At 34.5% G+C, this 12954-nt stretch overlaps 2 protein-coding genes across 5 annotated transcripts; both read right to left on the reverse strand.

The window, feature by feature from the left end:
• Positions 1 to 1446: 1446 nt before the first annotated feature.
• On the reverse strand, positions 1447 to 6008 carry LOC107945074 (DDB1- and CUL4-associated factor 8). 4 transcript variants are annotated; one of them, XM_016878921.2, is made up of 5 exons: positions 5631 to 6008; positions 4827 to 5078; positions 4005 to 4145; positions 2570 to 3319; positions 1447 to 1938 (listed from the first exon to the last, which is right to left on the reverse strand). In XM_016878921.2, exons 1-5 carry the CDS (start codon positions 5742 to 5744, stop codon positions 1657 to 1659), a joined length of 1539 nt encoding a protein of 512 aa, XP_016734410.1. In that variant the 5' UTR covers positions 5745 to 6008; the 3' UTR covers positions 1447 to 1656. The 4 variants fall into 4 exon arrangements, with proteins under 4 accessions (XP_016734410.1, XP_016734411.1, XP_016734409.1 ...); XM_016878922.2 differs by having other exon boundaries at positions 1447 to 1935; positions 5631 to 5998; XM_016878920.2 differs by having other exon boundaries at positions 1447 to 1935; positions 5583 to 5995.
• Positions 6009 to 7983: 1975 nt separating this feature from the next.
• Positions 7984 to 10204, reverse strand: LOC107945078 (pentatricopeptide repeat-containing protein At1g62260, mitochondrial). The gene has a single exon (XM_016878926.2). The coding sequence runs from the start codon at positions 10098 to 10100 to the stop codon at positions 8166 to 8168; it is 1935 nt and encodes a 644-aa protein (XP_016734415.1). The 5' UTR covers positions 10101 to 10204; the 3' UTR covers positions 7984 to 8165.
• Positions 10205 to 12954: the final 2750 nt, after the last annotated feature.

Raw genomic sequence — 12954 nt, forward strand, 5'->3', positions numbered from 1 at the left:
GATCATATAACACGATATGGTTCTCATCATGATTTCAACACATCTTAAAACATAATATAATGACAAAGTTCACGTGTATATACTCAATAACTTACTATTCAGGTTCATAATCAATAAGGCACAAAACATATTCATGTCAATATTTAACACCAATGTTTCCACAAGCTAAACAAATTAATAATTTTATGGAAAGGAAACAAAGTATGCTAACACAAACCACAGTAGTCAATCAATGTTTGCTTTCTCTTTTTCTTTCCCTTTCGAGATTCTAACGTTGTCTTGAGCTACATGCGATAATACATTTTACGAAAATAATGTTAGTTATACAATCAAACATAGGAATCATTATAAACAGTTTCCTATATTCAACCCTTTAGAATTTAATATTTTATTTTCTCGTATCTCTCAATCCTCCTATTCGAATCTAAATCCTACTTTATTACTATACTAAGTCATCACTTTTCTCACTGCCTTCCAATCTCCAAGATTGGTAATTTAACTAAATCTCAACTATTTTCAATTCTAACACATGGGCCACTTATATCTACCAACTTAAGCTAAAAATTCATAAATATATAAAAAATTCAAAGAAAGCTGCTTCGAACATTTCTTTCTCCCTGTACGGTGGGGGAGAAGATGAATGAAGCTTTTCTTTAGACGTACTCTCTCCAACTATTGTGTATGTATATATACAATTAAACCTAATTAATCTTTAATCCAATGGCTAGCATTTATTTAGGAATGAGATAATGGAAATGGATGAGCATTGATCATGTTAAACCACTAACATAGGTCCTTTGTTTAATTTCCATTTAAGGACTTAATCTCTCATCTAATGTCCTCTAGTTTAACTACTATGCAATTTAATCTCTATACTATATTTAATAATTTACTTGATGATTTCCTTTCCTAATATCGTTCTCACCCCCAAAAACAACTCTAATTAATATTTTGTACAGCTTAGTTTAAAAAATTCGGTTCTAAAATCAAATTTTATGACACCAACAAAAATCGAGTCGTTTGAAGGCACAAACGATATAAATTATTATTAAAAAAATGTAAATATATGAGGAACACCATTATAGCTTCAGAAATGAAAGAACAAGCCATGCGAGTATATATTATACATGAACTCTCGTTTGAGGGCACTAACAATAAAATCCATTTTGATTACTGAATTTTAAACAAAATATGAGTTAGGCACACTATATACCAATATCCGAATCCATGTAACATGAACTATAGTATATAATTCACTAACAAATTGAAATAAACAACAGAAGAACTGAGAAATAAGTAAGATATATAATAAAAGCAGTGGACTTAAAAGATTTGTAAGCTCCAATTGAATGCAGTTTTAAGTTAAAGCCCTGTGTTATGTACAATTTTTAAACATATCATTAAACTACACAAGTCATATGGACCAGAGGCATCCCTCCCATCATCTGCACAAGTATCACCATCAATATAAGTTTTAGAATGGCAACATTGGGTCTTTTCATTTAGTTCTCCATACATTCAGCCCCCCTATGTTTTGGTTCGAACTTTGAACCCCATACAGAAAAAGCAACATTACAATCATCATAATTATCAGCAGTATGTATCATAACTACCAAGAAATTTTTACAGTATTGTCATTAACTGTCATCAATATCCTTAACACTCACTATCATCACCACCTTCGATATCTTCACTGCCATCATCATCGTCGTCGTCGTCATCAACTTCATTATCATTGTCATCATCATCATCGTTGTCATCATCATCAGCAGCATCAATATCATCATAAACATCATGAAAATAGTCATCACTGTCATCTTCATCCTCATGGACCTCATCGTCGTTGTCGTCATCAGTAACATCAACATCAAATAATAAATAATAATCATCTTCATTCTCAACAAGGGGCAACCAAAGGAAGGCTGGATTTGGAACCTTCTGCAAAGGAGTAATGACAGAGATTAGTTCCTCTACTTCTGCCATTTTTGTAGAACTCATATTATCATTTTACAAACCAATCCGTGAGAATATACACAATGAACAACAGCAAGCCAATACATTCCTTGGCATCTAAAATACTTGTCAGATTCCTTACCTTTTGCAAAATTCCTAGGAGTACATGAATATTGGACCAGAGGGGCGGACTGAAAGAGATTACACAATAATTTATCTCAAACAAAAACTAAACAAGAAAACATTACTAAAAGCCATTGGACCTTAGCTCAGTACATCACGAAACCTCCTTCCAACTCTCACAAAAGATTAGTTTAAAGAGCTACCAAAACCACATTGTAATAGGCACTTTTGTCGCTCTATTTCTTGAACCAAATCATATGTTATTGTCTCTATTGGAAGAGAGAGAATTAATAAGGAAGAATGGTGCGGGATGTTTCTACCGTTTTGCCCTATTGTGTCAAGCAGCATGTTGACAAGTAAATTGCATTTCATGTCTAAAGCTAATACCTTATTTATAACCTGAAAAGTAATACTAGCGTTGTTTCTTTTTTATTTATTTATTTTTTTTTATAGTTCTTTCTTCCTGGTAAGAGATTAGGAAGACAAGACATACCTGTTCAATGTTTGCTGGAAGAGTAGCTTTCTCGGCAGCCATTGGAGTCCATATCTTGATGTCCTTCTCAATTCCACTGCTAGCAAGAATTGTGGTATGAGGATGAGATTCAGTACAATTGACCACATGTTTATCTGCCTCCATAACACGAAGAAGTGCTCCACCTTTCTTATTCCAAATAAATATTCGGCCACAGTCAGATCCACTGACCACATACTTGGATTTAGGTCCAAAGAAGCTCACACCCTTCACTGTTTCACAATTTCTATGTCCCTTATAAACTTGAGGAATAGCTTTTTCATCAGCTTTTTCCATAGCTGATGCTGACATAACTGAGTGATCAGGGCCCATCTCACTTGCATCACTACCAGACAATGGAGAAGATGAAACTGGATTGGGTCCCAGTCCCATATCCTGTGTAAAGAGATAGATGAACTCAGCATTGTAGGAGACAAGAAGCTCACTCTGATCTGAAAAGGCCAAGCCCGTTATTCCAACTTGATCATCACCAATCAAATGAGGGGGGCAAAAATACTCTGTAGGTTGACCAAAAACAGTTGAGCCATCCCACTTATATTTGCGAATATCATATAGTCGAGCATACTCATCTGATCCTACAATTGCAAAGAGATTTGGGTTCATTGGATCAATTGCAATATCATTGAGCTGGATAACTGGGATGAAACCCCTGCTATCACCAATTGCATGGCATGCAAAAAGCTCTGTAGCTGCTGCAGTTCTAAGGTCAATCTGAAATGCAAGTGATGTGTAACAGGCTGTATAAGTCAGATACAAAAAGATCCAGATAAAAAATTCAGAAGAAGAATAACATGAGCATGTAGACTTGAGATTATGCTCTTGATGCAGAATGCAAATAAGAACCTTGATGTATTTATGGGGCTAATTGTAACATCTCATACAGTTTAGTCTTTTACACTTATATCAGGGTTTAGTATCTTAGTGTAGTTTTCTTTATCCTATTAGGCTTTGTTTTTAAGTCAAGTTTATTTAGTCTTCTAATAAGAGTAAAGTATTTTCTTTAGAATAGGAGACTTAGTTCTTTTAGGATTAGGATCGGTAGTCTGCTAGCAGCCTATATAAATATCAATATACTTCCTTTTAAAGACCGATTATGAGGTTATGATATGACAATTTTTTAGCATTTGTCCTATCCAAGACACTGCATTTATATGGCCCAAAGCCATTTAATAAGAAAAACAGGTAGGAAGAAACATAAGATGATAAGAAAAGGATCAATTGCAAACAACTTGATATCAGAATTGAACTCACTCAAAGATTTTCCCGATTCAGCCGTTTATGATTAATAAAAAATTTCTCTGACCAACCATTTTTGCTTCAATCCGATAAATCATAAATGTTTGTAAATTATCAACTAAAATGAATTTAAAGGTACTTGCAATTAAACATAACTCACATGCTGCACTAATCCATCTTCACCGCAAGTGTAAAATATATGAGGGCTTCCTGGTTCAATGGCCAATTTATGAACTTGCCCCTGATGTTTGGCTAGCAGCCTAGTTTCAACACCGCGCTCCAAGATTTGAGCATGTCGAACCTACAATTAAGAAACCATTTTTATTTAGGTTAAGAACTCCTTAATTCACTCTATAGAGGTCTTTGCCAAAGCAAATGCTACATGTTAGCTTCTTAGTCGTCTAAGTCCAATTTTAAAAACTACTCGACAGAAAATATATGGATGCAACACTGCTCATGCTGGAGGTTGATAAAAATTTTGCAGTTTAACAGAACTTTTACACTTTGCTACTTATCACCGTGTGAAATATAGCAGAACGTTGAAAGAATTCATGATATTGAGAGACTAATAATATCTTTCGCATACAGAGGAAAAGATTGAAAACAAAGATGCTCAGAAAAGTTAGCTTTTAAACTTGATCACATTAAAAGAGAGAAAAGATTGTTTTGACTTACTGTGAGCCAACCGTTTGAATTTGAGGATTTTGTAGACCAACTCAAGGGTTGCCATAATTTAGAATATAAATAAATAAATAATCCTATATGCATGACAAAAGTCTTTCATACTGTGTAACAAGGTCTTGAAATAGAACTACTTTGATCTCCTGGCTCCAGAAAAAAATTGTTTAATGAATCAGCGGTGGATGAATTTATATAATATAATAAGATATTAATATTTGTGCTCAATCTGAAAGAGGCTTCATCTTGAAAACTGATCCTACCATTTTTTTTTAAAAAGTTGCACTCATAAATAAGAATTCACCTGGCCATCTGCAGCACAGGTAACCAAGCAGCGATCATCGGTGTAGGGCATGAATTTTGCTTGGAATACGTTGTTGACATGTCCCGACTGGAAAACAAGCTTGGCATTCCCAGTTTCCCAATCCCATAGTATAACCCGCCTGTCATCGGAACCAGAGACTAAAATGTTACCATCAGCATTAAAGCTCACAGTGTTGACACAACCTCGGTGCTTTTCAAGTTTCTTGTAAATGTCAAGCCGGAGCACAAGATCCTGGTACATAACAACAATTAACTAATCAAAACCTACTGCAAGATGGAACTTTGTAAAGGATATTAAATTTGTTACTTCCACCTTTCAGTTATATTCTGCCCATTGGTCTGTCACACTTGTATTATGCACCACATTAGCAAGCCAATAAGCATATCCACTAGTTCAAAACATTAAGGCACAAATTTACACAAGGAGCTAACTCTGATCAACAACAATTACATCAAATGACAGCATACTAGACTAACAATAATTACAAGGGCTAAAAAACAATATTGCAGACATTGGAATTTCTGAGTTAACCATTCAGTTTGAAGGAAAAAGGTAATTTTTTTCTGATAAAATCATTGTAAAAGAAGACAATTTTTATCATTGCTTTACCTATCAATAATCCTCATGATTTGTTTTCGCAATCCCAGATCAAAGAGAGTTATAAATTAACAAAATCAACCAGAATCAGGGCAATGAATACAGTTACCCACTGTTCATAAACGAATAACCACTAACCCCATTAAAAGCAGCAAAAAGAAGAAGGAGAAGAAGAAACAGATAGACCTCGGAAGCAGCAAGGCGGTGAGCGAAATTCCTAGTGGAGAGTTCCCCGACTTCACGTTGCCAAACATCAACCACGGCCTTGTCCACGCTCGTCCTTGCCCTTTTATTCTTCATCGTCAAATTTTTTTATTTAAAAAAAAAGAAGGGAAATATGGTTATAACAAGGGGAACTCAAACCAAAATGAAAGAAAGGTTTTCTGGGTTGTTCATCATGACTCGGTAAATCAGAGCCAGTTAATAGAGAAATTGGTTTTTTTTGGGGGGGGGGGTGGGGCTGTAGAATTAAAGCGTTGGTTTCAGAGTTTCTAATGAACGAACACTCTCTTTCCGCCGTTTTTACGAGAGTTCTGCAAACATAATTGAGCTTACCACTGGTCTGAAGAGATTTTTTTTCTAATTTATAAATTATATTTTATTCTAAATTTAATGTATGTTGTTTGTTTATTAAGATATTGTTTTGTTACAAGGTGGTGACTCTCTCGTTAACGATAATTATTCGTGGCAATTAGAGGCGAATCTAGGAGGCTGGTATGGGACCCGGCCCTCCTAAAATAGAAAATTACTATTTAAGCCTTTAATTTTTTTTTAAAATTTTAAATTAGTAAAGGTAAAATTATACTTTGTCCTCTTAAAATAATAAAAATTTGATTTAATCATTTAAAAATTATAAATATATAGACTATAAAAAATTAAAATTTCATTCTACCCCTAAAAAATTGTTCTAGCTTTGCCCCTGGTGACCATTCAAATGGGTTTTAAATGCCAACTTGAATGTCCAATTGGATGAGAATAGATTTTTAATTAAATAAATTTATTAATTGAAAATTTTAAATTAATTACACTTTGAATTGGAAAAAAAATCGTTTGCCTCTTTTTTTTGTTTTCTTTTCCATTTTTACTGAAGAAACTATTATTATCCCAGGTAAACATCCAAGTTGACATTTAAAATCTATTTGGATTGTCACATAGGATTGTCGTTAGAGAGGTAATGGCGCTTAACGGCAGAGTAACTACTTCGTAACAAAACAATAATATAAGTGACTAAAATGTAACATTTCAAACATAAGTGACTAAAATGTAATCTGAAGTAAACAAAAGTGACTATGTTTATAGTTTACCCTAATTATAATATCGGAAAATATCGAGTCCAAAAGTGAGTGAAGTTTTTAGACTTCACAAGTAAGATTAGGGATTGACAAGTGTTTTATAAAAAATATTAAAAAATAGACATTAAAAAAAAGAACTTATTGTGAAATTAAAAAAAAAAAGACATGTCAATTTTTTAAAACTATTTGTGAAAAAAGAGTAAATTGTCAATTTTTTAAAACTATTTGTGAAATTAAAAAAGAGAGTAAATTGTCAGTATTTCAAATACTCACTCTTATAATATTCTACTCGATTTTATCACCCTTACATTATTAAAATATTAATATTTAAATTATATTTACACAAAATAATAAAAATATTAAATTATAGGTAAAATTATTTTTATAAGTAAACTTTCATTAAGCTTTTGCTTAAATTGTAGATATTACATTTTTATTTATTTTATTAAAAACTTATATAAAAATAGTGAAAAATGAACTTATCATTATATTAATATTCAATTTTTTAAATAATTTTTTTGGTTAAATTGATTTTAAGTTAACTGGTAATATTAATTTTTTTAAGAGATTAACAATTGTATTTAAGAAAAAAAACAGTTTTAAGTAGTGTCTTTATGGCTTGTCTTATTTAAATGACAAAGGAGATAAATATCAAAATTATACATAAACTACGTTTTAATGTGTAATTCTATATGTAAACTTTGATTTTGTGTAATTTTATACATAAAATTTTGATTTAATCCAATTTTTATAAATTATTAAAACAATTATTAATATAACATCATTTTATGTTAATATATTGCATATACAAAACAATTATATTTATCCAATATAAAAATAAATTGATATATTTATTTCTTTAAATGTGTATGATTAAATCAAAATTAAAGTTTCAAGTGTACATTTAAATCACGATTAAAGTTTCGCGTGTATAATTACACGAAATTGAAATTCATATATACGAGGTTAAATCATGTACAATAAAAACCAATTTCATTTATTTAATATTTAAATAAGTAAAAACACTTGTACTTAAAAAAGGGTTACGGCCGTCCCCTCCCGGCTCCTTAATAAATCATCCCCGTAGAAAGATATAGTGAAGGGTGCTAATCAGTGTTGCCAATTCTGAATTTTACTGTCAATGGCCAGACTTTGCTATAAAGAATGAAGCTTTAAAGTTTAATTTTTGTTAAATGAGCCTTCAAATTATAAAGCCATGAATGTGGGTAAAGAATGAATGGACTGGATTCCAAAAAACAACAAATATAACATTGAGAAAATGGAAATCTACCAGGTGCATGGAGAACACATAGCACAATGCTACACTACCAAAATGAAAAAAAAAAAATTTGAAGTCTTACTTTCAGTGTGTATGAAGAGCTGTGAATTAAATATGGAGTGGCCAACTGATAGGAATGCATCGTTCCGATCAGCAACAAGAGGAGCCTATGGAACTGTATGCTGTTTGCTTTCTGATGTTGTTTCTTTCCATCATTTCTCTAACTTCTGCTGCAGCATCCCATTGTTCTGCTTCAGCATACATGTTGTACAGCAATATATATGGAGCAGAGCTTTCAGGTTCCAGTCTCATCAATGCTTCAGCAGCAACTCTAGCTAATTCTACATTATTATGCAGCCTACAGGCACCTAGTAATGCACCCCAAACTTCCTTATCTGCCTCAAACGGCATACTCTTGATTAAATCCATGGCTTCCTCAAATTGACCGTGTCGAGCCACATTGTCAATCAGGGAAGCATAATGTTCAATTCCAGGCTCAATGCCATATTCACTTACCATGGACTTAAAATATGCCCAACCTTCATCAACTAATCCTGCGGGCCTACATGCACTCAAAACAGAAATGAATGTTATATAGGTTGGCTGAACTTTGTTCTTCTTCATCAACTCAAAGAATCCTAAAGCCTCTAAAGCAAAACCATGCGATGCATATCCTCCGATCATTGCATTCCAAGAGATTACATCTTTTGGAGATTTCAACTCATCAAAAATGGTCCGTGACTCGACCAGTGCCCCGCATCTTGAATACATTGTAATGAGAGAGTTCTGTATAGGTACATCTGGAATAACAGTCTTAGAGACCAGCTGATGAATCTGCATACCTAATTGCATATCCACAAGCCCGGTACAGACACTGAGAACTGAAGATAGTGTGTGTCTATCAGGTTTCTCTCCTTCACCTAGCATCCGTATGAAAAACTTAATTGCTCCTTTGTAATCCTCGTTTTTCTCATACCCTGCTATTAAGGTGTTCCATGAAACCAAATGTTTCTGGGGCATCATCTCGAAATAATCACGAGCAAGCTCTAACTTACCCATCTGAGCATACCCTGATATCATTGAATTCCAAGACATGTTATCCGGCTTAGGCATCATATTAAAAAGATTTAGGGCCTCCTCCATATCTAATATTTGAACATAGCCATTAATCATGGTATTCCAAGAAATAGTATCTTTATCCACCATTTGATCAAAGAGCTCCCTAGAAGAAAAAATATCTCCTGCCTTCACATGACACATGATCATTGAGTTCCATGTCACCACATTCCTTTCAAACACCCCATTTCTCCCATCTGCTTGGACGCTGTTAAATGGGATTTGATTAAATAGTCTTCGGGCATCATCTACCCTTCCCTTCTGACCATACCCCGCAATCAAAGTATTACAAGAAGGAATCAAATCTTCACTCCAGCCGTCCCTATTCCCACATTCAATCAAAACCCTGGCAGCTTCATCCAATTCACCATTTTGAACTAAACCAGACACAAAGGCATTAACAGAGGCAGAATCCCTTTCAGGCATCCTCTCAAAATACTGAGTAGCACTTAAAGTATCACCGTTACGGAAAAACCCAGTAATCATAGCATTCCAAGAAACCACATTCCTCTCAGGCATACTCTCAAAAAGCCTTATGGCTTCATCCATCCTTCCACTCTTGGCATACCCGCTAATCATTGTATTCCATGAAACTACATCTCTCCTGGGCATTTGTTCAAACAATTTTTTCCCTTCCTCCAGAAATTTGTACCCCAAATATGAAGCGTAACCAGAAATCATCAAGTTCCAAGAAATGATATCTCTCTCAGGCATTTCATCGAAAAGCTTTCGCGCCTGGGTCATTTCTCGTCGCTTAACATACCCACTAATCATGGAATTCCATGTTACCGTGTTTCTTTCCCCCATTTTATCAAACATGGATCTGGCTTCGTGAATTTTGCCAGTTCTTACTATATCGGAAAGCTTCTTGTTCATTGTATACAAGTCATTGGCTTTAGAAGAAGCCGCTTTGGGTGTTAAAGTAGACGAAAAACGCAACGAATTCAGCAAGGAACGCCGCAGAACCATGGTTCTAAAGCCCGAAACACCAGTAGCAGCAGATCATCGCTAAATAATTTGGAAAACGAGACCATTGGTTTAGTCCCAACGATTAATTAATTAGGAATTCGATTGGCAACTTCCACCTTTTTCACTCTTTGTACGAAAAAAAAGAGTTAAATTCCATGGTTAGTCCCTGTACTTTGACAAAATCTAAGATTTAGTCTTTACACTTAAAAAGCTAACAATTAAATGCTCTTTATGATAAAGTCCAAGTCCAAGTCCAATATTAACACTATTAGTATTTTCTGTTATAATTGAGTAGATTATTTTCATATGATGTGATATATGATTAATAATAAATTAACATGTTAAGTTGATAAATTTTGACAAAAATTATCATTGATGTTGATGATTATTAAACTACGGTTTTTAAATTGAAAAAGTAAAAAAAATGAATTTTTAAATTTTAAGTATAGGGATTAAATCTTAAATTTTGTAAGAGTACAAGGACTAATAGCATATTTTAACCCAGAAAGTAAAAAAATACTTAATTCATAATTTAGCCCTTAAAGTTTACTTATTTTCCTACTTTAATGCCTAAAATATTCTTCTATTATGTTTTTTAGTCCAATTCTTAAATGAATGTTAAGAAAAAAAATCCACCAATCACAAGATGTCACGTGGTGGCTTCTCTAATTATTTTTTGTTCAAAATATGTATTATTATAAAAATATTTGGTAAAATAAGCAGAATATGTTGATTTTGTTTTTTAATTAGACCTTTGAGTTATTTTTTTATTTAGGAAAATAGGCCGATTTTAGGAGAGAAAAAACACATCCAGCTAGGCGCGGTTTCTGCACAGGTGGTAGGAAAGCTTGCCTAGCTGGGCGCGCTTTTCATTTCTCTCTCTTAAAAACCCTAATCGATTTTTTAGGGTAAGGGTTTTTAGGGTTAGATTTTTTTTAATTCTAAAGATTAGGGTTTTTTGGAAGGGTTTAGAGTTTTCGGCTGAAAGTGTGAAAGTTTATAAGTAGATTTAAGGGGTCGGGGATATGATAACGCACCTCAAAACACATACATTTCATATGTCGTGGCGGGATAAGACCATCACCTTAGAAACCCATCGTGGGAAAATCTAGTTTCGGGGGTAATAATGCTTGATACGATTAGGGGTCGAAGTCTAGGTGAAGGTCTTAGTCGGCGGCCGTGATGCGGTCATAGGTTTAAGTATAATCGGGGGGCCAGGTGATGGTCGTTACGCGATCAGGAGTTCTAGCTTTTTGGAGACCCACAAACGATGCCTTATATATACCATATATAATATTGAGGTCATAATCATACGGAAAAACTTTGGGGACTTCAGGTGTAATCAATGTAATTTTTTTCTCTATTTCCAAGCAGCCGATATCTTTGACCTTTCATTTTTATCCAAAGGCTGACACCGAAGTGGACACAAGAGGGCTTTCATGTGGAGAGTGGATGCTCCAGCACAGTAGAGGTTAAACTCGAATGGTGCAACAACGGTTGTAGTTATTAGTGGCTTGTTTAATAAAGAAAAATGTTGTTACCCCGAAAGGAGCATCACCTTTACTGCACCACAACAGTCGCTCCCCGCCTAAGAGTTCTTTTACGCCCATGACGATGCCAACATTAGAATAAAAAGGAAGGTTAAAGGTACTGATTGCCTGGAAATAGAGAAAAAAATTACATTGATTATAGCGAGAAGTCCCAGAGTTTTTTTGTATGAATATGCCATCAAACTTCTGTATGGTATTTATAGGGCATCATTTTTTGGTATTCGAAAATATTGAGCTCGTGGCCGAGTAACGACCGTCAACTAACTCTCCTGTTATACCCCGATCCATTACCGCATAACGGTCATCGATTGAGAACTCCACCCCGAACCTAACTTCCTTGCGATAGGCTTCAGAGGTAATAGTTTCCAATCGGCATGATATATGAAATGTGTGTGGTTCAAAACGATATTGCATCACCGGCAACTCAAGAATAGCTCAAACATTAAGGATATATTTTTTGTTAGGACCGAAAAATGATTTATGAAGTAGAGGTGAAGAGTGTGTGGTAAAAGATGTTTGAGGGGCAATTGAAGCTTGGTGTGTGTGACCCTTTTTATAGGCGCAAGAAAGGGTTTGTTTGCAAAAAAAACTCTTTCATTGAAAACGCATTGCAGGAGAGAATAACATATTCGAAATGTGATTAAAGCGGCTAAAAAATACAAAACGTCGGACTTTTAATTCTGGGAAGAAGAATTTTGTTAGAGAAAACACACCCAACTGGGTGGGCCTTCTTTTAAAAAAATTTTCTTTCTTGCTAAGGGTACAAGCAACTTTTCAAGATACCCGAGGAGCACATTATGAGATGCAGAATAATTGGGGAGTACGGGTGCAAGTGGAAAATAATGTCGTCTCTCCATAAGAAAACTAAGCTGTGGACGATAAAAATGTATTTCGGTCCACATACTTATGTTGCGGCAGGTGCAAGTTAAGACCATCCGAGGCTAGATTCGGATATGATTTTTGACATTATTGTACTGATGGTAAATGCGAGTCCCAGGATCCCAATCCTGGTGTTGATTGCGAACATCCGCTTCCAGTAAGAGTACACTCTAACGTACTATAAAGCGTGGGTTGTGAAACAGAAGACTGTGGATAAGTTGCATCACGAGTGGGACAATTCGTACAACTATCTATGGCAATGGCGTCAGGTATTGGATCGATATGTATCAGGTTCCACAACCAATCTGGAAACACACTCAGTGTACTTGGGCAATCTATTGGTCCCTGGGAAAAGAGTGTTCCATCGAATCTTTTGGACCTTTGAACAATACAGAGAGGCTTTCCGGTACTGTAAGCCCTTAGTT

The sequence above is a fragment of the Gossypium hirsutum genome, chromosome D12 (genome assembly GCF_007990345.1).
Source record: "Gossypium hirsutum isolate 1008001.06 chromosome D12, Gossypium_hirsutum_v2.1, whole genome shotgun sequence".
In the NCBI taxonomy this organism is placed as follows: domain Eukaryota; kingdom Viridiplantae; phylum Streptophyta; class Magnoliopsida; order Malvales; family Malvaceae; genus Gossypium; species Gossypium hirsutum.

Bases quoted from the DNA above. Each gene is read 5' to 3' on its own strand.
- LOC107945078 (XM_016878926.2), bottom strand. From the start codon at position 10,100: ATGGTTCTGCGGCGTTCCTTGCTGAATTCGTTGCGTTTTTCGTCTACT.
- LOC107945074 (XM_016878919.2), bottom strand. From the start codon at position 5,744: ATGAAGAATAAAAGGGCAAGGACGAGCGTGGACAAGGCCGTGGTTGAT. The intron at 4,146-4,826 runs GTGAATTCTTAT...TCTTAATTGTAG, and splicing joins CCTGTGCTGCAGATGGCCAG to GTTCGACATGCTCAAATCTT. The intron at 1,939-2,569 runs GTATGTCTTGTC...ACTCCTTTGCAG, and splicing joins TTCCAGCAAACATTGAACAG to AAGGTTCCAAATCCAGCCTT.